This window comes from Rhincodon typus, chromosome 23, assembly GCF_021869965.1.
Source record: "Rhincodon typus isolate 14 chromosome 23, sRhiTyp1.1, whole genome shotgun sequence".
Taxonomy (NCBI): Eukaryota; Metazoa; Chordata; class Chondrichthyes; order Orectolobiformes; family Rhincodontidae; genus Rhincodon; species Rhincodon typus.
The window spans coordinates 38274721-38301709 of NC_063354.1; the positions used below are offsets into that span (position 1 = coordinate 38274721).

General features: G+C 46.9%; 1 protein-coding gene across 9 annotated transcripts in view; it reads right to left on the bottom strand.

The window, feature by feature from the left end:
* LOC109912679 (myosin-16) overlaps nucleotides 1-26989 on the bottom strand; it is a 269712-nt gene that overhangs the window by 4565 nt on the left and 238158 nt on the right. For all 9 annotated transcript variants that reach the window (XM_048610911.1, XM_048610913.1, XM_048610909.1 and 6 more), the window contains 9 exons: nucleotides 22834-23050; nucleotides 19093-19229; nucleotides 17647-17750; nucleotides 13940-14132; nucleotides 9890-10093; nucleotides 6579-6704; nucleotides 3833-4003; nucleotides 2707-2907; nucleotides 68-214 (listed from right to left, as the gene is read on the bottom strand). In XM_048610911.1, the coding sequence (XP_048466868.1) occupies nucleotides 68-214; nucleotides 2707-2907; nucleotides 3833-4003; nucleotides 6579-6704; nucleotides 9890-10093; nucleotides 13940-14132; nucleotides 17647-17750; nucleotides 19093-19229; nucleotides 22834-23050 (1500 nt within the window). The remainder of the gene's footprint in view (nucleotides 1-67; nucleotides 215-2706; nucleotides 2908-3832; nucleotides 4004-6578; nucleotides 6705-9889; nucleotides 10094-13939; nucleotides 14133-17646; nucleotides 17751-19092; nucleotides 19230-22833; nucleotides 23051-26989) is intronic.

Sequence of the window (26989 nt, forward strand, 5' to 3'; positions counted from 1 at the left end):
CCCCCCCCAATCCAACACGCACCATTCACTGTACAAAAGGATGAAAGGAGCCCGTGGCAACACTCACCGAGGAGTAGCCTTTGCCGAAGCTGGCCCGGTTCTTGGTACGTATTTTGGTCAGTGCCGCCTCGGCAATGTCAGCCCGCTCCTCTGCATCGTCCAACTCGTGAACCGTCTTTCGGTACTTTGCCAGATTCATGTTGGCCTGCTCCTCCTGCGAGGCGAACAGACAGAAATGGGAAAGGGATTCCAGGGAATAGGAGCCTCCGTCTGCACAGCTGACCTTCAAGTCTCTGTCATGTGGCCTCATTCTTTCAGGGAAATGGCAGTGAAGCCGGATGATGTTCTCCTTCCTTCCTGGGTTACCAAAGCTCTCTAATCCCAGGGGGTCATGGTTAGCCTGGTGCCACACTGAATACCGCACTGTCAAAAATAACATACTGCAGATCCACTCTCAAATCCCCCACCCCCCAACCCCCAAACCCCAATCCCTCTCTCTAAATTAGTACATTTATCAAACATCAAGTACACCCTTTGGCTTCATTAGTCCATCTGACAGGATCTTTATGGACCATTTGAAATCTCTCTGACCACTAATGGGAAAAGATTTCTTAATCACAGTCACCAAGTAAATGCCAGAGAACAAAAACTGAAATGAAAAGTGGGACAATACTTCCGTTCGTGTAGCAACCTCATGAGGCTTTTAAGCTAATGATTCTTCATTCCGTTGACTTACAAATAAGTATTTGTTTTGCAAGGAGCTGCATCACACGAAAAATAAATACAACCAATGGGTAGGAAACAATTAAAGATGATTTTTTTTTAATGCATCAAGTACCTCTGCGTTTTACCCCCTAAGTCACATGACAGACTCAGCTCACTAGTATCACCCTGTAATTGTGCCCAGTAATGTCCTAGTGGATTGCCATTTGATTTCTTATTGTCTTCTCTTTCTCCCCCACCCCCTCCATCTGCGCAGTGGCTTTGACAAGGAGAAAATTCACCTTGCAGGGACTGGAACATTGCAGTCCGTCTCCATTCTGTCTGGGCCCTGTGATAGGGATGTGTAGCCCACGTCTGATTGTTGTCCCAGCCAAATGTTGATGACTGGTCCCAGTAGGTAGGGTCTGATTCTTCACACTGGGCTCCAGCTAACACTAACCACATAAATACCAGAAGGCTCGGGCAATCCTAACTGGGACTTAATCCAGTGGTGGCTTACATTCATTTCCAGCAGCAGTTTATAATGATTCTCGTGTCTCATTTTGTTTATCATCACTTCAACTTTTGTGTTTAAATAGAAACCCTGTAACACCGATCAAACAGAAACTCTATGGAGTATATTTTGAGCGTCTTTGCTGGCATTTAGTGGTAACACAATCAGATCCGTCCTGAACACGGTTTCCTGCCCTGTCTAAAATGGCTGTCGGTTACAGGCACTAGGCTTCCTTTAACACAGAAAACAAGGCCTTACAATATTAACAGAGACACAGAACTGGTCAAAGTCAGTCTTGTGAAGGCTTCGAGCTTCTGAGTGCACCATGTGCAAAGAGCAAAGAGGTTTGTTAAAAGTGTCAGTTTATACTCGGTGAATTTAGCTGATGTTCCTGCATCACAGGGTCACAGAGTGCTACAGCACCTGAAAGTGGCCCTTCAGCTCATTGTCAAACATCCCTCTACTCCAATCCCATTGGTGTGCCATGGTGTTTGACGGGACCACCCAAATGCTTCTTACATATTTCAGGCACGGAGTTGCAGATACCCACCAACCTCTGAATGAAAGGACATTCTCTTCAAATCCACTGCAAACCTCCCACTTCTTACTGTAAATCTATCCCCCCCTACCCCGGCCCAGTACGTGTGCAATTGTCACAGCTCAATTCCGAGGCCTCAATCCTGTGAGCAGCCTATTTGTCACCCTCACTGAATCCCCCACTATCAACATCCTGGGGGTTATCATTGATCAGAAACTCAACTGGATTCACCACGTTAACAGAGTGGCTACAAGAGTAGGCCGGAAGCTGGGAATACTGTGGCGAGTAACTCACCTCCTGACTCCCCAAAGCCTGTCCACCATCTATAAGACACAAGTCAGGAGTGTGATGGAATACTCCCCACTTGCCTGGATGAGTGCAGCCCCAACAACACTCAAGAAGCTTGACACCCTCCAGGACAAAGCAGCCCGCTTGGTTGACACTACATCCACAAGCATCCACTCCCTCCACCACCGACGCTCAGTAGCAGCAGTATGTACTATCTACAAGATGCACTGTGGAAATTCAAACATCCTCAGACAGCACCTTCCAAACCCACGACCACTTCCATATAGAAGGACAAGGGGCATCAGATACATGGGAACACCACCCCTTGCAAGTTCTCTTCCAAGCCAGTCGTCATCCTGACTTGGCAATGTATCGCCGTTCCTTCACTGATGTTGGATTATAACCCTGGAAATTCCTTCTGGACAGCCCCGTGTGTGGGCCCACGTTCTCCATGGACTGCATTGGTTCAGCAAGGGGGGGGGGGGGGGGGGGGCACACTGTCATGTGAATCACACGCTGGCCGTGCCCTCACCACCCATACCCCCTGTGAAAAAATCCAAGTAAAAATTAGGATTCTGTTCGCAGACGTTCCAACTAATTCTGAGCATGGCCTTTCAGAGCTGCCTCATCCCCCAAGTGCACCTGGGAGGGGAGATGTACTCACCGCTTCCTCCACCTGCCTCTTGTAGGCCTTCAGCTTGTTCTGCAGCCTCTCGACCAGCTCCTGCATACGATGCTGGTTCTTCTGGTCTTCCTCAGCCTGGAAGACCAGCTCCTTCAGTCGCCGCTCATTCTTACGCAAACTCTTCACTGTCTCACCATGGCGTTTCTGCTCACCGTCCAGTTCCGTTTCCAATTCTTTCACCTGCAGCAAGGAGGCACCAGTCAGCAGCGGATTACCGCGGACTACATCCCATTCCTGCTGAACCCCAGGCTCATTCTCACGTCAAGTGACAACCGAGTAACATTCTTCCAGATAAAAACTGAGCTCAAAGTTCCACTAATGTAAACAGGAACAAGGCAAGAGGCAGGAGGTGGTCTCTGTGCCTTCAGGAGCAATTCCTCAGACTCTAAAGCTAACTTTTTTGACCAACCCGTTTGGATGTGTTATGACAACCCTCTGGGGTAGGTGAGACATGAACCCAGACCTTCTTGTCTAGAGGTAAAGACATTACCACTGCACTGCAAGACTCCTGTCTCAGTACAGTCTAAGTCGACTACTTTGCCCTCCCACAATCCTGTCAGAAGTGGAGTCTGACAAATGTGGGCCTAATTCTTCTCCAATTAGCTTGGGTCGCTCTTAATCATAACTAGAGCATGGACAAAAACTTTATTTTACTTTCCTTTACCCTACCAAGGTGAAAAACTCTTCTGCCCATCCCTAACTGCCCTTGTGCTGAGTGGAGTTAAGAACGAACCATGGTGGGCATGGAGTTACGTAGAGTTCAGGTCAGGAAAGGGGGAGGGGGCCAAGGGTCACAGCGAACCAGGTGGGTTTTCTCCTCCACAACCGGTGATAGTTGCCATGGTCACCAATCGCCGAGATGAGCTCGGCACTGGAGACATTTTTTTGTTGAATTTACAGTGGCAGTGGGATTCGAAACCCTGACTATTCCCATGTCACTGTCACTATTGTCGTACATGAGCACACCTCCAGCCAGCAGTGCAATCAGGAGGTACTCTCTTTCTCACTCCAACCCCTACCTTCCAGCTGGGTAAACCCCTCGCAGTCAGGGCTGTAGCCACTCAACAGTCCTAACTCGCACCTTTACCAAAACCTACGTTCTCACCCGGCCTTCCAGTTTCTGAATGATTTTCTTGCCCCCTTTCAGGGCCAACTGCTCAGCCTCCTCCAGTTTCATGTTCAGCTCCTTGATCTGTGCCTCCAGGCCCTTCTTTACCCTCTCCAGGTGTAGGGTGTGCTCCTGTTCATGGTGCAGTTCTTCAGCTAATCTGACAACCTTAAAACAGAATACAGCAGCAAGGGTCACTTTAACACAACCTAGCTGCGCTATGTAGAGCAACACTACCCTCTTGTGACTGTTCTGTCAATGAGCACTCAAAACTCTGGTCCCAGCTAAAATATTCAGTCACATTCCCCTCACTCTCAAACGCACAAACCCGCAGACAGACATATGTTCACCGATTTAAAAAATAATGACATTTTCACAATTTTGGACAGATTGTGCACAGAAATCCCTTCTGAGCAGCAGGGTGCCACCACCTGGTTCAAGAGAAGATGTGCACTTCTTTCAATTGAATTTGTTATAAATCAGCCTTCAGAGTCTGCAATGACCCAATCAAATAATAATTCTTCAAATTAAACCACGCCTTGTTCCAAAATGGACCCATTAGACTGAAAGGAAAAAGATTCTGAATTTTAAAATCACATTTTGATGGAGAAGTGGGAGAAATATGCAGAAAAGCTGTGAAATAAAAGCAAAATGTTTCAGGTGCTGGAGATCAAAACAAAAACAAACGTAGTATTGGAGAAACTCTGCAGGTACGGAAGCAGCTGTGGAGGGAGAAAGAGTTAACATTTCGAGTCTGGATATGACTCTTCTGCAAAACGTCTTCAGAAAAAAAGTCAGTGGGCTGACACCACACCTCATACTGAAACTTCCCTTTTCTAGATTTTATTGATGAGTGTTACTTTTATATAACTGAAACCTCCTGAGGCTAATGGTTTTATACTGAGGGGTAGATCGGTGGGGTGAATGAGAAGGGAGAAGGGGGCGAAGTCTGTAAGGATGGCACGTCTCATTTCCCCCAGGTCTCCAGCTGCAAACTGAGCCCATGACATCTCAGCTATTCACACCATTCCTGGGGACTGTCAGCTCCGATTCCCACTAATTCCCGAAGGAGTGATATAGGAGGTTGGCGGGTGACGGGGTGAAAGGGATCACAACTGCAGCATTTGCTGAACTGGCAGCGTTTCGGGATTGGAATAGAATGCCAGCAGCAGGGATCAGGTTTTACTGATCTGCAAAACCAGTCAGGGCGAGAGCTTTCAGCTGCGAGCAGGAGCTGTTGCAGAAACAGCGCACAGCTTCGGCTCCAGAAACAAAGACCGGAATGACCAGGCAGCGATTGGAGATGCTGCCAGTGCTGTCTGCAGTGCCCAAATTTAACACAGTCGTTATTCCTCCACAAAGCACCTCACTTCATACCAATATAACTGCCCACACCATTCAGATCTCCCTCACGGATAGAGCCTTTGGGGGGCATGGGGGGTGGCTTGTTAAATAAGGGTGCCACATACCCATTTCTGAACCCAGCATCTGCCCTGTCTCGACCTTAAGCTGTTCTTTTCCAGCCAGCGAGGCAACAAACCTCTGCACAACAGAGGGACCCCTTTTAAATATGCAACTCAAGGTTACTGTAGGTCCTAGTCTTGCTCCCCATATCCACATTGACCATCGTCTGAACTTAGTTTCTTCCCAAGCTGGTATATCTCATTGGTCTCAGACTGGTGCCACTATGGGGGCATAAATCTGAAACCAACAGCCCCTTAATTGGGTGGTCACTTTTATCTTAGACTGGGACATGTTTCAGTGAAAAATTGGCTGCTTTAAGCTGTAAAAAAAAAAATGCTTTTAAAATGCTGTAATGAAGCTTGCACTGATATTACCACAAGGCTATGCTGTAAAGACACTGTCCAGCAGAAAACTGCAAACCGCAAAATTCCCAAATATTTCTCTCGAACCCGCTGCTGTAGAGCTCTGTTCTATCTGGCGGCATAGAACGACACCGCCACCTGCTGGCTGTTCCCAGAACTCCATTAAACCACCAGTAGCTCAGGGCTGTCAGTCAAGCTGTTTCTGATGACATTAAAAGCCGCAAAAGATGCAGAAACAATTTACCATCGGAAGCAGCTGGCAGACTCGTTACAACATGCTCTATTTAAAACTAAATGTAATGGAAACCTCCATCTCATGTCTGAAAATCAGCTGGACCTGAATTACACTGCAGCCTCCAGACTCAGGTTCCAGGGTAATTCTGTGAATGCCTGGAGATTGTGGACAACAGAGTAAGTGATAAGTCACCCCCATGACAGTGCGGCAGTCCCTCAGTGCTGACACTCCGACAGTGCGGGCGCTCCCTCAGCGCCGACCCTCCGACAGTGCGGCGCTCCCTCAGCGCCGACCCTGCGACAGCGCGGCGCTCCCTCAGTACTGACCCTGCGACAGTGCGGGCGCTCCCTCAGCGCCGACCCTCCGACAGCGCGGCGATCCCTCAGCGCTGACCCTCCCTCAGCTACATGCTCAGAGCTTTCTCAGTTGGAAGCAGTAAGGATGAAAGCTTAGGAGTGCAGGAATGAATAGGCTAATGAGGCAGAGTTTGGACAGAGGAACTGGGACCGAATGTTCACCCCACATGGGCCCTAGATTGCCTTAGCCATTCCCCAACAGAGATATCGTTCGTATCAACGATGCCAACACTTCCCTAGAAATTCCCGTAATTTGGTGTTTGAGTAATCTTCCTCCCTACCTCCCCAATTCCCCATCGCTGTGAGCAACGAGGAGTAGAGCTCACCTCACAAACTGCCTTCTTTGCTTTTTCGTCTGCTCCTCTGAACTCCGTTGTCAGTTCCTCATTCTCTGCTGCTATTTGCTGCAGGTCGGATTCCAGCTTGCGTTTGACGACAGTCGCACCTTGAAACTGGGAAAAGGCAAGGAGCAAAGTTCAAAAGTAGTCACAAGTCTGTGAAAAATCCGGGATGGGATATTGTCCTGCTGTCCGTCTCTCATTGCATTCCTCTCTGATGGACCAGCCCAGCAACGCTGCTCCAAAAAGCTCTAGCTCCTTCCTGATTGGGTGACCGGGTACCACCCGTGTCCTCCCTCGTCAAAACCTGATCGTCCGAAACCCGCAGCTTGGTGCTACTCCATTTCCCATCTCGCTGCATGTTCCTGTTGCACTGACTGGGAGGACACCGAGCTGCTACAGGTACAAACAAAATAAAAGGCAGTTTTTGCCCCTAAGGTTCTCCCACACCAAGTCCAAAGATGTGCAGGTTAGGCGGATTGGCCATGTCTAAATCGCCTACAGTGTCCAGGTATGTGCAGGTGGATTAGCGATGGGTAATACAGGGTTACAGAGAGGAGTTAGGGGTGTAGGTCTGGGTGGGATGCGCTTTGGAAGGTCATGTGGACTCAGTGGGCTGAATGGCCTCCTTTCACATTGTGGGGATTCAACAATTCTAAAGAACAGTAAGAGAATCCTCAAGGCCTCCTGGAAATTGCTGGCATATCATCCTTAATGTCAGACTCTTCATCAACTCTAGATTCTCCAGAAATGCTCCCCTCTGTATTCCCACTGACTGAACCTGCCAGGACCTGATTGTCGCCCAGCAATGTGAGCTACAATCACTAAATGACATGTTGCTGGGTGACAATGACCGCACATGCTCTCTGGATGATTTTTAGGTACAGATGCTGCAGCTGAAGACAGCATCCAGACTGGCTTGCAGTTAGTTAGTGAAAGTCCTCCACCTGATATCTCCTGGTTTTGACATGGTCCACCCTGCCAACTTCAACAATTACCCCCTCTGCTCGCCATCCGCCACAGTGGAAAGATGCCAAGTCACCCTGACTAGTTCCTACAATATCCCCCCACCCCACCCCAACCTTCCAAACATGGCACTTTAATGACAGGGAGGGGTGTATTGCGAGGACACAGGCGAGATTCATAATTCCTCGAGGAGACAAACCTGGAGCTCCTCAAATCGAGGAGTTTAAGTCGATCCAATGGTTTCATGGGGAGAAAGAGTTCTGACCTGAGAGATGTAACCATAAACTCAGGACTGGGCTGCACTGTGATATCCCAGGAAGCAGTTTTCCCAAGAAAAAAAACAGCGGAAGTCTTAAACTTTCTACCCCCAACCATCACCCAAATAAAGTTTGTTGAGGCTGTGAAAACTCCAGACTGAGATTGCTAGAGGTTTTCCCAGGAGAGGCTTGAAAGGGGAGTCGAGGAATTTAACATGTAGATCGGCCATCATTCAGTTGGGTGCTAGAAATAGGCTTGAGGCTTCCTCCTGTTCCTAACCACAACATCAAACCTCACCTCCTTGTGGCACCATCCAAAACCACCAGAAAGTAAATCCGCAATGGAATTAAAGAGAAAAGATATAATTCTGCAAATATTGCAAAGTCAAAACTATGAGGCAGCCCAATCCCTATTTCAATACAGCTCCTCAATGTAAGCGATTGATAATTTTACTCAAACTGATAATATATGATCTATGGATTTTAACACAAATTAAAAGGAGCAACAGACCCTGCCATTTCTTTGGTAAATTAAGGAGAGTGATGATTTGCAGTTTTGGAACGATTCGTACACTGACTGTTCACAATTGTGCAATCATTTTGATATTTCATACCCTATTTTATGTTGATGGTTGTCTGTAACTGTGCTGCAAACTTGTTTTATTTGTGTCATAATCAAATTCAACACCTACAGCTGCATTATTGACAGCCGTTATAGACTTTCATTTGTATTAACGTCCATAGATCATATATTATCAGTTTGAGTTCCCTAAATTCTCAATCACTGTTGAGAAGTGAGAGGAAATAGAGATGATTGAAAAAGAGAGATCTGGTTGTTGGCTTGCTCGCTGAGCTGGCTAGTTATTGTTCAGATACTTTATCACCATGACAGTTAACATCATCAGTTTTGCCACAAATGAAGCGATATTGTTCTACTCCGTTTGGAATTTACATGATCCGATCTGTTAAGTTGGGATGTGTCATTTCTGGTACGGTTCTGCATGGGTTTGTATATGGGGTCTAATTCCACGTTCGTTGATTTCATTGCAAGTTGGAAACCAGGCCTCTAGGAATTCCCATGTGCGTCTGTGGTTGGCTCGAGCTCGGGTGGTCACCTTGTCCCAGTTAAATTGATGGCCTTCATTGTCCGAGTGCACTGAGATGAGGGAATGTTCATTGTGTCGTTTTGCTGCGAGCTGGTGTTTGTGTATCCTGATGGCTAGTTTCCTTCCGGTCTGGCCAATGTAATGGTCATTGCAAGGTATTTTGTAAACCATGTTGGTCCTGCATGTCCTGGGTATGGGGTCTTTGGTCCTTGTGAGTGTTTGTTGTAGCATGGCTGTGTGTTTGTGTGCTACCAGGATTCCTAATGGTCATAGGATTCTTGTTGTCAGTTCCAGCATGTTCTGGATATAGGGTAGTGTAGCCAGTGTCTTGGGGCATACTGTGTCCTCTTGGCATTGTCTATCTAGTAGGCACCTGCAGATGAAGCTGTTGGGATATCTATTGTTAGCAAATACCTTGGATAGGGGCTGTTCCTCCTTCCTGTGTTGTTCTGACATTACATTAGCCAGACCGGAAAAAAACTAGCTATCAGGATACACGAACACCAGCTCGCAGCAAAACGACAGGATGAACTTTCCCCAATCTCAGTGTACATGGCAAAGGAAGGCCATCAATTTAACTGGGACAAGGTGACCACCCTAGCTCGAGCCAACAACAGACACGCATGGGAATTCCTAGAGGCCTGGTTTCCAACTCGCAATGCAATCAACGAACTTTATAATTAAACCCCATATACAAACGCATGCAGAACAGAACTGGAAATGAGACAACCCAACTTAATAAACTGGATCATATAAATATCAAGCAGAGTAGAACAACATCGCTTCATTGGAGGCTGTACTGATGATGTTATTGAGCATGGTGATGAAATGTCTGTGTAGCTTGGCGAGCTAACCACCTCATCCACAACCCGACCTACAAATCTTCGCAAGAACCTTAAAAAGAGATTGGTTTAGAACCACCGGCTGAAATTTGCACAGCGGAGACCTCCATTGGTCCCGGCTCCCTCACCTGTGTGTTAACCTCGTTGTATTTGTCAGTCATCTCCATCAGCTCTTGCTCCAGGATCTTGCGGGCACGGTCAGTCAGGTCCAGGGCACCACGGGTCTCCTCCAGTTCAGTGGACAGAACCCCACAGCGTCTCTCCACTAGGCCATACTGCTCCCGGAGCTCCTCGTGCTGTCTGCTGTCCTCCTCCATCTGGGTCTGCATGTCCTGAGGGAACACAGAAGCACAGGATTTGATGAAACACCAACTCGCCAGCCGCTCCCGTTAACAACACTCTCATACAAAACCTTGAATTTCTTTAGCGCCCTTCGTCCAAACTGGAGACCTGCAGCCAATCACACCATTTGCTTTTGCAACAGTGTTGTGGTATAGGAAACACAGCTGCCAATTTGCCCACAACAAGGAATTAACTGCTTGGTCCAATTATTTGCTCTTAGGGGGTCGGTTGAAGGAGGAATGTTGGCCAGGACACCTGGGAGAACTCCCCTGCCTTACTTACCACTCTCCGCCATGGGATGGACCACATCAGCTGTTGGGAACTACCTCCTCTGAGTGAGGAGGAACCCTGACAGACATGACCCTGTTCTCTACAACAATCCAAATGTGCCTAAGCCCTGGACATTTCTCAAATTTCCTGGGAGCCTAGAGTTCCCACCCTTGGCAAAATCTCAGTCAACTGGCCAGCACCTTGGCCCACAGCACCAGGGGTCTGGGTTCGATTCCAACCTTGGATGACTATCTGTGTGGAGTTTGCACATTCTCCTCGTCTCTGCGTGGGTTTCTTCCGGGTTTGCCAATTTCCTACACAGTTCAAAGATGTGCAGTTTAGGTGGACTGGCCATGCTAAATTACCCACAAGGTCCAAGGATGTGCAGGCTGGGTGGGCGAACCATGGGAAATGCAAGGTTACAGGGACAGGGTTGGAGTCTGGGTGAGATATACTTCGGAGGGTCAGTGCAGTCTCAGTGGGCTGAATGGTGTCCTTTTGCACTGTGGGGATTCTACGATTCTAATAACAGATTTGTTCTGAAGCAAGGGGAGGCCATTCAGCCCATCAAGTCTTCTCCTGGCAGTCTGAGTGAGCATTATGATTTGGTGTCATTCCTCTTGTCTTTTCCCTGTAACCCTGCACATGGTTTCTGTCCAAATGATAATCAAAGATCTCTTAAGTCAATCTTCAATCGGGGCCAATCTGCCACCCATTGACACCTTTTTCTCTTGGCAGTGTAAATTGGTGTGACTATTTGAAATTTGGCATTCTTGCACTAGTCCTGATGAGTGAGAGATGGGACGAGTTTAGAAATATGTCTCTGTTCTCAGCGATATTCAGAAAGATGTAACGTTGAGGCCATTCTTGACATTTCTGGTGAATGGATGTGGATTGAAACTCAATGGGATCCTCGTGTAGTGAGTTCCCACTCCTTCCTAATGATAGGGGTCATGGTATCCCTTAAAGTCTGCCGCTGTCCATGACCCACTGCTCTCGACACTAGTTAGACATGGATGGAACGGTCACACTGGGACCTGAGAGACCGAATCGTCCCACTGTCTCACACCATCGCCCAGAACACAAAGGTACAACAGCGACAATATCGAGACATGTTAGTTGATTTTGCATTTTGCAAACCAGCTCCCCTTTTCCCCTTCAGGGGCAACAATGAGCTCAGTGAATATAAACGAGTGAGTTGGCAGGTCCTGAAGAAATTATATGGGATTATCGGGAATGGAGGGATGGGAGCTCTCTCAAGCAGCTCTCTCGTTGCCATTTCTCGCATTGACAGCCAAGAGCTGGTGCACAGTGCCATCTAGTGGATGTAGAAGTTCGGACCCGGAGAGAGGAGCTCATTTCTTAAAGACGTCTGGTGGAGTGGGGGAGCTGGGGAGGGGGATTTAACCCTTGGCATACTTCACCACCATCTCCCTCCTACACGGAAATGTCACAAGGTTTCAGATCCTACCTGGTGGAAATTAATCGCAATTCATTGATTTGGAATCACAAGCTGCCATCAGTCACAGTGACCATCACTGTCCTAAAAAAAAGCATCTGGTTCACTAATGTCTTTTAAGACGGTAATGTGTCTTACCTGGTCTGTCCTACATGTGTGACTCCAAACACACAACAGTCCCCTGAAAAGGGTAGTGGGGCACTTCAGTTCAAGGGCAATTAGGGATGGGCAACAAATGCAGGCCTTGGCAATGATGCCCACATCCCAGGAAGGAATTAAAAACGCTCCAGTTGGCATTATTCAGACTCGCCAAGCTGTTTTCTCAGTTCCCCTTGGTCAGTACAATGTGCCATTTCTCATGTGCAAAACTAGCCAGGGTGCCAAGTGGTTGTTCAACTATGGCAAGCCTCACACTGCAGTCCGCGCTGTAGCATGTTCCGAAAAGGGGAGGGGGGCCGACGTGTTTCTTTTCCACCTCCGGCCATCAGTGATACCGAGTTCAATTTGTGCAAAACCCACCAAAAAAAAAACAAATCAGACAATTGGGGTCAATCAAGGGCTCGAAACTCAGGGCTTTGTCAATGGGTTCGAGGGCCTGGTCCCGAGACTTTTAAACAAACTAGGGGGAGCCACACAAGACAAATGTGACTGTCCTCCCCTTGTCACACCCAAACGCCGCACCACGGATGCTGCAAATACTGGAGACTCCGATAGTCATCATTCCACAGAGTAAAGATAATGTGAACTCAACGAGAATTTTAAACTGACACAAGTTCTAAGATTTATCCTCCATTTATAGAAAGCAGTGCTCTGAGGAGGTGTCGTTGAAGTACATTCTCTCTCCACATCAAGTCCCTGACCAGGGCCTTACACCTGCGTGCCGCACAGAGGGAGTGCTTCACTTCCACCAGTACCATATTAAACTTGGGTGATCGCACGATCTTAGTTTGAAAAACAAAGTTCAGAAAATTACAGCATTGTAACAATGCAGGAAGAGGCCATTTGGCCCACAGTGCCTTCAAATGAATATCATTACCCAGTGCCAATCCCCTGATCCTTCCCCCCTACCCCTATCCAAATAACTATCCAATACCCTTTTCAGTGCCTCAATGAACCTGCCTTCACCATACTTCCAGCTAGTGCCCTCTAACCCTAGCTACTCATTGAGTTCAGACATTTTTCTCACGTCACCTTGCTTCTATGGCCCATCACTTTGATGGAGTAAAATGAATTTAAGTTCCACCAGATTCCACGGTGGGATTTGAACTCATATCCCCGAAGCGTTATGTGACCTCTGGATTAATAGCCCAGTGACATTACCCACAAAGTCACTCTTCTCCCACTCTCCTTTAACAATCCGGTCCAGTTCAATGGTACAAAATTGTATTTGGTGAGGATCCCTGTCAACGTTTTGCAGGTATTAATATTTCCTTTGAAATTAGGACTTCCATTCATTTAGCCTTAACTGCAGTTCCCAGAAGCCCCTTCTCAAACAATTCACAGCCGATCATTGACTCTGAAGTGGAATATCTGTCCTTGTTTTACCCAGTGTATTAATGCATCTGTCATAAACAAGGACAACTGAAGCAATCTCTTTCCCCCTGCTCCACTCCACTGAGCCCAACCCAACCCAAAATTAGAACACGAGACATCGAGTAAAACATGTCAACATTAATGGCAAAAGTCAGGAAAACACTTATTTTGTGCCTTTAGTGATCATTAAGGTGGCCAGGGCGAAGGTTGGTGGGGGGGGGGGGGGGCGCAGATTTCCTGGTCATTATCTCTTGGCCGCTAATGTGATCTTGCCGTGCACAAATTGGCTGTTGTGCTTCTTACAACCAATGACTGTGCTTCAAAATGACTTCATTGGCTACAAAGCACTATGGGACATCTTAAGGCAGTGAAAGGTGCTATATAAATGCACACCTCCCTTTTCTGCCGCTACACACAAAGCCACATTTTGCAACAATCCTTTGGAAGATCTGAAAGAATGAGGTCAAGGTGTATCAAATGCCCTCGCTTAGGAGTTGACAGCTGTGCTGTATTTAACACTATCCTCATCCAAGAGTGTCCTCTGTTATTCTGCAGCCTCCAGTTGTTTCTTCACCTTAGTCTGTTGCTGCATCTTCTTCAGCAGTTTCACCAGCTCACTGTTGTTCTTGTTGCTCTGATCCAGTTGGATCTCCAGCTCATTCAGGTCACATTCCAGCTTCTTCTTTACTCTCAGGGCCTCACCACGACCTTTCACCTCTGCGTCAAGACTGGCCTGCAGCGAATCCAGAGCCCGCTGGTGGTTTTTCCTTGAAAAGTTTAAGAGAAAAAAAGAAAAAGGTCCAGTCACTGGAAAGGATCCTGACAAAGACAGGCCCTGTTCAACAGCGAAGAACAGCTACCCTTGATCCTAGATAACAAAATCGTCGCTGATTGCCTAATTTGCACCTTTAGCTCAAATCAGCCCAGAACGCCACAGGTAACGGCTTACTTCCCAAACACTGTGTACCTGTGCTCTCTCAAAACCATACTCCCATACCCTAACCTGCACCAATCAACCCACCCACTCCACTGCTTGCTGACCTATACTGGTGCCCAGGCTGACAACATCTTGATGTTAAAATTCTCACCCTTGTTCTCATTTCTCTCTATCGTCTAACACCCTCACTATCTCTCTCAGTGCCTCCAGCCCCACAACCCTCTGAGATCCCCTCAATTATCCAACTCTGGCCTCCTCAATTTCGACAGTTCCACTATTGGTGGTGATACCTTCTACAGGTTATTCACTTTGGAACTCCCTTCAGGACCTTCTTTTGGTCTCTGTCTGTCTCCACTTGAGACATTCCTTTACCTTTGGCTGAGTTTTTAGTCATCTGTCCTAATATCTTCTTTTGAGGCTCACAGTCAGATTTTGTCCAATGAGGTTCCTGTGAAGCACTCTGGGAAGTATTAAAGGGTTAGAGGGACCATATAAATACAGGTTTATATGAGAGAATCCAACTTATTCCTTTCCGGTGCTCATAAGATGCCATTTTCCTTTTGATTTTCTTTCCTTGTGTAATCCAACAATTGAAAAACCCACCCTTAGTCTCATCCAATTACTGTCACTTGATCTTCCTCCTCTACTACCTTTCTAAATCTTGACTAAGTCCAGCCCTCTGACTTCTAGACAATAAACAGAGCCTTCTCAATGAATTAGGGCAGGAGGTGGCCATTCTGCCCCTCTAGTCTCCCGTCCTGTTCTAGATCATGACTAATCATCTCCTTCAACACCATCCCCATTTCTCTTGATGTCATTAATAACTAGAATTCCATCAATCTCAGTCTCGAACGTACTCCAGGACAAAGTCTCCACAGATTTCTGAGGTAAAGGATTCCAAAGACTCACCACCCTGTTCTTCTCAACCCTAAATGGCCTGTGACTATCTCCCAGTTCTGGGCCATTCCACTTTCCCTCCCCCAAACCACTAGAAACATCCTTCCTACAGTTAGCCCAATGAACTCTGTAAGGATTCTGTTTGTCTCGATGAGGTCACCTCCCATTCTTCTTAACTCAAATCATTCCCTATGCTGAATGGCCGCCAGAAGAAGGCACAACATCCTTACAATCCTTCGATGTCACTGAGGACCAGAACATTTCAAAATGATTCAATGGGGAAAGCTGAATGGAGTCAAATGCTTGATTCAGACTTACCACAGAAGAGAGAGGTTTCCGACAGAAGTCATGGAAGGTGGAAGAGAAGAAGAGAAACATAAGCAAAGGTCAGGAAAGAGCGACGGAGATTAGTATCTCCTTCAAAATGAAATAAACACAGTAAATCACAACAACACAGAATGAAACATTAACTTATCTGGCCCCCCTGCAGTCCAGACTACAGAGAATCAGTTTATCTAGAAAAATCACCATGGCAACAGGTCGTGAACTACGATGACAATAAAAATGAAACAGGTCATCATGATTTACACCCTAGTCAAGGACAATTATTAAAATATGAAATAATTGAGTTTACACAAATATGAACATCTTAAGTTTACAAATGATTACAATTCTTTGCAAAATGCAGGTCTCCTGAATCTGCAGAAGAAAGAGGCAGAGTTGACGGCTGATTGAGATTAAATAAAGAAGTAACTCTGCAGGAAGTGCAGAGAAGATTTACTGGAACGATGCCAGGGCTGGAGAATTGTAGCTACGAGGAGAGACTGGAGAGGTTGGGCTTGTCCTTGGAACAGGGAAGGCTGAGGGGTGACATGATTGAGATATTCAAAATTGTGAAGGGTAGAGACACAGTTAGATAAGAGGAACCGGTTTCTCTTGGCAAAGAGTTCAAAAACCAGGGGCCACAGATACAAGCCAAGTGGCAGAATGATCAGAGGGGACGTGAGGAAAAACATGTTTTACACAGAGAATGGTGAGCGTTTGGAATTGGTGGTGGAGACAGAGACCTTAAACTCTTTCAAAAAAAAACCTGGATCCACACCTTAAGAGCTGTAAGCTGTAGGGCTGTGGGCAGTGTGCAGGAAGATGGGATTAGAAAGGGCATCTGGGTGTCTCTGGGTTGGCGTGCACAAGATGGGCCTAATGGCCCCTTCTGTATAATTACTATGGTTTTGTGGGACTAGACTCAGTTGTAATGCCTCACACAGACAAACAGCCTGCCAACATTCGTGTTGTGGATCTCATGTGAAAAGTTGCCACTGAGGCCCTGAGGGCAGCTGTCAGGATTTTTGTGGAATGGGAATGTGAACAGGGATGGGGAAGAGTGTAGGGAAGATAACACACAAAGAAAAACAAATATTCCATTGCTTGGCTGCACTTCCCACTTTCAATTCTGTATAAATAAGCTCATGGTTTAGAAATAAAGAGTGTTCTCACATTAACTGAGCAAAAGAGCAATGTTTAAAATCCACCACATGCTGCAGGGTGTGACAACAAGAGTTTACAAGAATGCCTGGAGCAATGTGCAAATGGGTTTTTCATTGACTAGGAGAAGGCAGTAGGAACAGCTGAAAACAGAGTAAGATTCATCAAAAACCAGCAGAAGGCAATGGGACTGAAAAGCTTTCGGCTGCAATATTGGTGAGCAGACTAAGGGGACTGTGAGAGTTTGAGGAGTCAGTGGAAGAGCTAATAACCTCTGGATAGTCGGATCATCGCTGCTCATTCACACCTGGAGGGACATTGCCTAAAAGGCAGCAGCAAAGACTCATGCTTCCTCTGTCTGGTCTGAACTGACACTGTGTTTGAGCACAGCGCGCCATGCAATACCCCGGCAGCGGCTACCTTTCTCCTTTAGTTTTTTTCCCTCTCGGTTTACCTTCAGGAGGGAGCTCGGTTATGGAGGCAGCGGCAGTGGCTAGGGGCGCAGCGTGGCACTAGAGCGGGATCCTGGTGGTGCGGCTGGTGAGCTGGATGGCGGTCAGTGGCGAAGCAGAAGCGCAGGGATTGAGAGATCAAGTCCAGTGTGGGGGAAGAGAGGATGGCGGTCAACAGTGAGGCAGCAGTACAGAGGCGCGGGAGGGGGTTAGCTGAAGCCTTTGTAGGGAAAGGCGGCATGGTGCAGCTGCAGGCCATTGGCTGTCGTATGAAACTTTTAACTTCATTTCTTATTTACTACTTCATTCTGACAAGAACTGTAATGTTGAACTTTTATTTATTCTCCGACTGTTTACCAACGATTTTGTATCGAGGCGCCCTGCACCTAAGATGGCGCTGTGAATGGCGACACTGTAAATGCTTCACTGTGCTCCAGTAAGTACACTCGACAATAAAACCTAACTCTAATTCTCCATCTAATTACTGCAGGAAGTAGTAGACGGCATTACCGTGTCGCCTCAAACTCCTCCTCCTTCTCCTGGACTCTGCGGTCAATCTCGGTCTTCACCTGGGTCAGCTCGAGCTGCAGTCTCACCACTTTACTTTCTTCAGCCTGAAAATCCAGGAGAACCATCAGTGTGTTCGACAAATAACTGCCCTCAGGCCAGAAACGGGGCAAACAATAGCTCAGAGTTTGAAATTTTAATACTCGGCAGCAGGGGAGGGGGACAATAAAACCAACCCTGTAAATGCACCGCAACGTTTGGAAAAAAATAATCCCTGCGGAATGTACTGAAACATTCAGAAAAATCAACTCGAGTAGAAAAATCAACTCCACCTATCTGCTCCATTATCCACCTTCCATCCGCCGCCCCCCCCCCCCATTTATTTCAGAATCCCCTTCCCCTCCCCCATTTCTGAAGAAGGGTCCAGACCCCGAAACGTCAGCTTTCCTGCTCCTCTGATGCTGCTTGGCCTACTGTGTTCATCCAGCTCTACACCTTGTTATCTCAGATTCTCCAGCATCGGCAGTTCCTACTACCTCTCTAGTAAATGTACCATAAGTTTGAGAAAAACAACATTCCTAGAGCAGAGTATTATTAAAATTAATATGTAAACGTACTGCAAAACAGCAGTCCTGTGGTGACTGCACTGTTAACTCACTAACCTTTCAGCGTTGGCACTGACCTTAAAGCTGCACTCAGACAACGCTGATGACATATAACATTGATCAATTACACAGGAACTTACAGCTTTCTACCAGGGTAGTACTGATTCCCTTAGCACCTCAATATATCAAGAGGCAGTGTACCACAGATACTCATTTTAACGTCACAGATTCATCAGATTGTTACAGCACAGAAAGAGGCCGCTCAGCCCCTTGTCCCTGCACCAGCTCTTCAAAATGAGCATCATTACCTATAGCCAATCTCCTGCTTTCTCCCCATACTACTTCATACTATTTCTATTCAAAATCATCCAATGCCCTTTTGACCTGAACCTGCCTCCACCACAGTCCCTGCCAATGCATTCGAATCCCTAGCTACTTGTGGAGTGAAAGCCCTTGCTTCTTTTGCATTAAACTTATGCCCTCTTGGCCTTGTTCCTTTCATGAAATGGAACAGCTTCTCCCTATCTACTGTATTTGGCCCACTCATGATTTTCTAAACCTCTATCAGATCTCCTCTCTCCAAGGGGAGCAGTCCAAATTCACCCTCATGACTGAAGTGTCTCACTCTAGAAGAAGCTCCAGTTGCCTATGTCTCCTCTACTTTGCCAGACACATTCCATCATTCCTAGGATTAATGATTGATCCTCACTTCATGCAGAAGCTTATTGGTGAATACTGAAATGGTTACAATGTGAATATGCTCTGTGTTACCCTCAGTGTAAGCAACCTTTCATTCCGGTTTCCATTAATTTGAGTTGTCACATTCCGTAGGCCCCAAACAAACCTCTAGTGCGGCCTCCGATTCCTCAAGAGTTGCCTGCAGCTCTTCCTTCTCCATCTCCAGTTTCTTCTTCGCTTTCTGCAGCTCGTGGACACTCTTTCCCCCCTCGCCCAGCTGGTCTGTCAAGTCGGTAATCTCCTCTGTAGAAGCAGAATGGAAACAGAACCACGTCAGCCTGAGCCATCAGAGAGGCACCGCTGGTCTTTCAGCCACACACCTAGAACAAATCACCACGTGCTCTGGGAAGGTCATACTTCAACAGCGACTAGCCAGTGTCACATCCTTGTCCCACCTTCTCTTCCCCCCGACTTACTGTCAAGGCGTCAATTCTCTCTGGTTGTTACCCACCAGCAGCTTCCAGAAACATTAATGAAAGCATCAGAAATGCCAGTCCTCAGCAGGCAAATGAAGTGAACCTGGTTGCTATCCAGAAACACTGGGAGGCAGCACTGTCACTGGCCTGGGCACAATGGTTACGGCAGCGATCCAAGGAGGTGGGGTGGGTGGCGTTTAATCTTTGATGGGATGTGGGCACTGCTGAAAGAGGCTGGCCCATCCCTAACTCCCCCTGAATGGAGTGGCTTGAGGGCCATTTCAAAGGGCAGTTAAGAGTTAAGCAGTTCTGACAACATATCAGACGTGAAACATTAACTTTGTTTCTCTCTCCGCCAGACCTGCCGAGTATCTCCAGCGTTCTCTGTTTTCCAGAGGTAACTACAATGCTGAGGGTCTGGAGTCACATATAGGCCAGTTTAGGTAAGGAAGCCTCACTGCCCTCCCTATAGGACAGAAGGGTCCCATCCCGAAACATCAGCTTTCCTGCTCCTCTGATGCTGCCTGGCCTGCTGTGTTCCTCCAGCTCCACACTGTGTTATCTCAGACTCCAGCATTGGGAGTTCTTACTATCTGAGTGTACCTGGTGGGTTGCTTTGATAATTGATGACAGTTTAATGGTCCCTACTGCAGAGATTAGCTTCCAAATTCAGAGCCGAATGTACCCTCCACCAGGCCCCGAGGACTTCCGAACCTCAACGTTCCTTTTGTCTAGTTTTACAGTCTCCAACTCTGCTTCATTTAGCAAGACTTGCAAACATGACTTGCCATCGAGAGCAATTACAATCCTCTTTCAGTGTACTTTGCTCAGACTCAAGTGTAAGGATGGACATTAGCTCCCAGTTCCTCCTGGGTTTGTTCACTTACACAGTCTCCTACTTCGGTCTGGCCAGGTGTAGGGAGAGCATTTTGGTGGCTGCAGCAGTAATTTCCCATGCGTGAAATTTAAATGGGACGGGGGTCAACAAAAACGGGGATGCCACAAAAGGGGGTGGAAAATTCTGCAAGTTTTGAAGGGCATCAAAAAGCATCTCAAAGGCTGAGGAACACATGGAGATTGGAAAGTATAAAGAAAGATCCTCAAGCTGTGGGTGTGACTCTAAAGGCCTGCTCTGTACCACAGCTGCTGTAGTAGAAGATGGTTCTGGGAGAGATTGTGTGGACAGAGGTCTCGCTGTTCTATTCCACAGCATCATCCCTGCAATTCGACACTGCAACAGGACTGTAAGGAAACAGCACTGAGCGCTACCATCACTGCATCAGCTTACGCTGAACATTAGCTTGTGTCAGACTTAGCTATCCTTCAGAAAGGACATAGAAATACAGACAATTCACTTGACTGGGATGAGAGATTAGTCAATGAGGAAAGACCGGATGGGCAGGACCTGAAGGCACTACAGCTTAGAAGGGGGAGGTGTGATCTTATTGAAACATAGAAAGGTCCTGACAGGACTTGGCAGTGTTAAGGTTGAAAGGATGCTTCCCATTGTGGGGGAGAGTGGAACTAGGGGACACTGTTTAAATATAAAGGAGACTCCCATCTAAGATGAAGTAAATTTCTCTTCTCGCTGAGTGTTGAGAGTTTGCAGAATTCTCCTTCCCAGACAGCAGTTGATGTGACAATAGCAAAAGGTTTCTCTGAGACTTCGGTGAAACTTAGCCTTCAAATTGGCCTGAGCCAATTGTGGGAGATTGCACAAAAGTGGCTACTTCACTGACCGACATTACAGAATGGCTTCACCCGCTATGAAGCGCATTGGGACGACGAAGGACACCTTGGCTACCTTATATCGATGCAAGTTCCTTAATATTTGCAGAAGATGGAAAAGTATTAAATTTCTCCTCCCTTTGACAGATCCCTGCCCAGAAGGTGCCCAGGACCTGAAGAAATCATTTGGTGGCACTTTGGCAGATGTGTGATGAATCACATTACTCTGGTTCCTGATCACACTTTATTATAGCGCCCTGGTGCTCTAAGATAATGTCGTTCTGAGGAACAGTATCATTAATTGCTTTAGGAATAGAATATATGGCCTCTATTTACTGGCTAAGTTGAGGTGTGCTCATTTCTAAATGACAGCATCCAGCACTCTTCTCTTTGTACAAATACATCAAAGAGAAAGGCAATCAATGCCAAAGGCATCATTAGTTGGTTGAGGCTGGGTGAGGAGGAACTTCCAGTAACGCAAATATGAAAAACAACAACACACATTCAGAAGACGCTAAAATAAAGGCTTGATTTATGGGCTCCAAGCTTGCCATTGTATAACCTTCAGATTGCTTTTAAACAACCTTCCCAGGACTTTATAATGACATTTTCCAGGTGACCTACATAGATTAAGGGCAGGAAATGGCAAACAAAACTAAAAGGTTACAATTCTAAAAGGTGGCACAGTCGGTCAGCGCATTTGGCTGTTGCTTGGTCGAGACCATCCAGGGGCAAAGGTAATACCATTTCAGGTCTCTCCTGGTGCTGTGGTAAGGTCCCAAGCTCTGATCTAGGAGGCCCAGGTTCACATCCCACCAGCTCCACATGTGTATAATATCTCTGAATAGGTTGGTTAGGAAAATATCTACAATTCTAAAAGGAGCGGTTCAGAAACAATGACTCCTCAGAGTTTATGTCCAAGTCAGTAAAAGCAGCAGGACAAGTCTTCAAAAAGGCATTCAGGAATCTAAATTTTATACGTAGACTTACAGAGTTCAAAAGGAAGGAAGTTATGAAAAGCAAGTAACTGTGGTAAAGCTTAAAAATGAACACTGCGTCAGCCTCAAATCGGAGGGTTATGTCTAGTTCTGCACATCACACTTTCAGAATGATGTAAAAACACGAGCCAGGGAGCAGAAACCACTCATAAGAATTGTTCCAGGGATGAGGACTTCAGTTATCGGGGTAAATCAGACAGACAGGGGAAGTTACCCTTTAGAGAAGAGGAGGATGTGATGAGGATTCAATAGGGATGTTTAAAATTTAGGCAGAATGCACAGGGAGAAACTATTCCCATTGGTGGAAGGATAGAGAATAGAAGATACAGAATTCACATGAGTTGCAAAAACATTGAAAGGTGACATGAGGAAAAGCTTTTTTTGTTACAAGAAGTGTGTATTTTTGATCCAAAATGCACTGCCCAAGAGTGTAGTGGAGGGAGACCCAACTGTGGTGTTGTAAAGGATATTGTGTAATTTTCTGAAGGGATAGGAGAAATGGCAGAGGAGTAGAACAAAATTGCTCTTACTGAGAGATTGCATGGATACAAGAGGTCATCACATGCATTCCCCTTCCTAAAATCAGCCTTACCTTGCCCAACATACGGAGTCAACTGAACTTTTAATCCTAATATTTGTACTAACTCAAACTCCAACACGTTATCTTCATAGCCAATACACCTTCATGACTATTCAGATATTTACCTTGTAGTGTTTTGTTCTCCCGCTTGAGCGAGTCCAGTTGTTCGATCAGCTCTTCGTAGGAGGTCTTCAGTTTGAAGAGCTCGGTGGCGTACTGGCGACACTCTTTCTGGGAGGATTCCAGCTCGGTCTGGACCTCCTCACACTTCTGGCGCCAGTCAGAGATTTGCTTATCGATCATTCTCTGCTTCTTGTCCAGGGTCACACCTGCAGCATTTGCCTGAGTGAAAACAAAAAAAAAGGAAAGCCCCTTGAGGAGTTCAAATCAATTTTGCATTTAGCTTCACACTGAGGGCTTTAGGGATTTGGGTGTGAAGGTAGATTCATTTTTTTTTAAATCCTGTTAAGAGTTGCTCCTCTGTAGTCACATGGCACACTCAAATTATAGAAAGTATACCTTTAGTTCAAACAGCGGGTGGCAGAGGATGATCAATCATCTGCTTATAACTTGTTATAATTTTGAGAAATGTTTTTCCTCCTCCCCACCATCCCCTCCAAAAAGTTTTCACTCAATTTTATTGCCAAAAGTGGAACCTGCCAGAGACCCTTTTAAAGAACTAATTTTATAGCAGATCACAAAATGTAGATTTGGAGGTCAGGGACATGGTAAGTATTGAAAACAGTTTGGAAATTCGCTGTTTATCAAACAGTGGGAATATGAAAAATCGGTCCTTATGAAGGAAGTTGCAAGACAGTATTTTAACCTGAGACAAAGGTCTGCAAATTTGGATCGAGTGACAAGTGGGGTAGGGGGTTAAGTCTCCGAAAACATGTTTCCCAACCCAAACCCACTACCTGGCCACACATTCCCAACACCCCCCAGACAGCCTTTCCCTCCACAATCATCCCTCCAACCAACATCAGACCTCATGCCCCACATCAGGGTCCTCGAAATCCTCTGCTACCCTGGAGGCATCCCACCACTCCATACTCAAAGTCTCTCATCCTTCACCTCTCCAATATCCTCCCACTACCACCTTTCCTCAACTAATGGGCAATGACTCTCTCTAAACTTTGGGCCCTCATCTTTATGCCCCTTCCATCACCATCCCCTCTGGAATGGGCAGCCCACTGGACAGACACCCTCAGCCTGGATTCACTCACTGCGGAGAATGACCGGTTCACCGTTCAACTGGAGGTTCAGCTCAGGCCTCGAAGGGGGAACCGCTTCTACATCAATGCAGCACGGTCGACAGAGCATGGGGTTAATCCTGATCTGTGGGTTCTCCCACCTCCATCCTGCCCCAGGCTTCCTAACTTAGGGCCACCTTGTGTGGCACTGCGACCCCCTGTGAATGTCAACAGTAGGTTAAGACCATGGGATATCAAGTGCTACAAAATAAAAGGTCACAGTTCAAACATTCAGAAACTTTCAACAAATAAACTTCCGTTGTTTTTGTTGAGAGAGTGAGATCAGTAACAGCTCAGCCACAGGCTGGAGTTTGCAGCTGTAAATTGATACACTCCCAATGTGAGGGTAAAACACTGCATTTCCGACTTAGCGTTATAATGCCATGTCAACATGCTGGTCACGAGTACTACTGAAGAGGAGCAGTCAGGTTCATTACACATTGCTATTTCTATGTGGCCAATTAACAAGCTACTGAGGGGTTCAAAAGTCAACTGTTCAGAACTTTCCATTGCCTATTGCATGAACTAAAGAAAAGACTGGGAGTAAAAACCGAAAGAACTGTGGATGCTGTAAATCAGGAACGAAAACAAAGTTCCTGGAAAAGCTCTGCAGGTCTGGCAGCATCTGTGAAGGGAAAAACAGAGTTAACGTTTCGGGTCCGGTGACCCTTCCTCAGAAAGATTGGGAGTGTTTATCAAGCACCTTGACCATACAGTACAGGGGCCAGAGAACAGGCCTCACCGTGACTGATCCTGGTGAAGGGGGCAGTATCTGCGCAGTTCATAGGCTCACTTCAAACTTTGAGCCATCCATTAAAATGGAAGGACCAATTCGGGGAGAGGCGAAGGGTCCTTCCAATTTGTAGCTGTAACCAACTTCCCGTTTGTGGCACAGCTGTGCCACTGCATGACCGGCCTGGAATCCCGAGTGTGTGTGAGGCTATCCCTCGCAGCCTGCCCACCAATGTGACCATCCTGAAGAGCTCGGGGGGCCACCAATGTGACCATCCTGAGGAGCTGGGGGGAGGCCACCAATGTGACCATCCTGAGAAGCTCGGGGGACCACCAATGTGACCATCCTGAGGAGCTGGGGGGGGGCCACCAATGAGCATTCAAGGTGCTGGCGGGGGGGGGGGTGGGGGGTGGGGGGTGCGGCGCAGGAGTCAGCCGACTGCTCGGCTTCTGTTCTGTCTCTCTCACAGGCATCAACCCTGGCAGAAAATCCCCTCTCTTAATTTCTGAAAGGCCACCCACACAATGAAGTGGGGGCCTGGTAGTCAGTGCACGGCGGGATTTATATCATTACCCTAAGACTCTGTCTGGTGCGAGAAGCTCAAGTGAGAACGCCAGAACCATAGAATCCCTAGTGGGAAGCAGGCCATTCAGCCCATCGGGTCCACATCGAACAGCAGCCTACCTAGACCCACCCCCTACCTGATCCTGTGACTGTGCATTTCCCATGGCCAATCCACCTAAGCTGCACGTCTTTGGACTGTGGAAGGAAACCAGCACACCTGGAGGAACCCCACACAGACACAGGGAGAATGTGCAAACTCCACATAGGCAGTCACCTAAGAGTGGAATCGAACCCAGGTCCCTGGAGCTGTGACATTGCAGTGCTGCCCCATAATTGGAAATGGGGAGGAAAGATGAACCCTCTGACCACTGCTTGCTCCAGGTTGCTGTTCAGAGACCTTCACAGGGCATGAGTATTTCTCTCTTACTGGACAGAGAATCAGTGGAGACTTTGGGCCCTGTATCTAAGGAAGGATGCACTGGCCTTGAGGTGGGGAGTCCAGTGGATGTTTACAAGAATGCTCTCAGGAATGAAGGGCTTGTCATACGAGAGCAGTCGAGGACTCTGCATCTGTATACTAAGGTGTTTAGGAGGATGAGGGCGTGTTCTCTTTGGAGCTTAAAGAATACTGAGAGGCCCTGGATGGAGTGGACATGGAGACGATGTCTCCACTAGTGGGAGAGACTAGGACCTGACGGCACAGTCACAGAGTGAAGGGATGACTCTTTTGAACTGAGTGAAGAAAGCGTTTGCCTTTATTGGTCTATGTTTGCGTCTTTATTGGTCTATATATTGCCTTTATTGGTCATTGACTATACGAGCTGGGAGGTCATGTTGTAGCTGTACAGGACATTGGTTAGACCACTATTGAAATACTGTGTGCAGTTCTTGTCTCCCTGCTACAGGAAGCACGTTGTCAAACTTGTAAGGGTTTAGAAAAGATTCACAAGGATGTGCCAGGGTTGGAGGGGTTGAGCGATACGAAAAGGCTGAATAGGCTGGGGCTATTTTCCCCAGAGCTTCACAGGCTGAGGGGTGACCTTATAGAGGTTTATACAGTCATGAGGGGCAGGGGTAGGGTGAATAGCCAACATCTTTTCCCCGGGGTGGGGGAATCCAAAACAAAAGGGCATAGGTTTAAGGTGAGACGGAAAAGGACTTAAAAGGGACCTAAGGGGCAACTTTTTCACGCAGAGAGCGGTGCAGATATGGAATGAACTGGTGGAGCTGATACAATTACAACAAATTTAAAGGCATCTAGATGGGTATATGAGTAGGAAGGATTTAGAGGGATATGGGTTAAATGCTGGCAAGTGGGACTAGATTAATTTAGGACATTTGGTTAGCATGGACAAGTTGGACCAAAGGGTCTGTTTCCATGCTGTACAACTCTTTGACTCTCTAACGGAGATGAGGAGGAATTTCTTCAGCCAGAGGGTGGTGAATCTGTGGAACACATTGCCGCAGAGGGCTGTGGAGGCCAGGTCACTGAGTGTACTTATCATGGAGATAGATAGGTTGGTGATCAAGTGTTATGGGAAGGAAGCAGGGGAATGGGGGTGAGAAACAGATCAGCCATGATTGAATGGCAGGGCAGACTTGATGGGCCGAACGGCCTAAATCTGCTCCTACCATCTAATGGCAACATACCAGACACTATAGACAATCATAACATTGGACCTTGGCATGAGCGACCACTTAAAGGAGATTGAGCGACCACTTAAAGGAGAT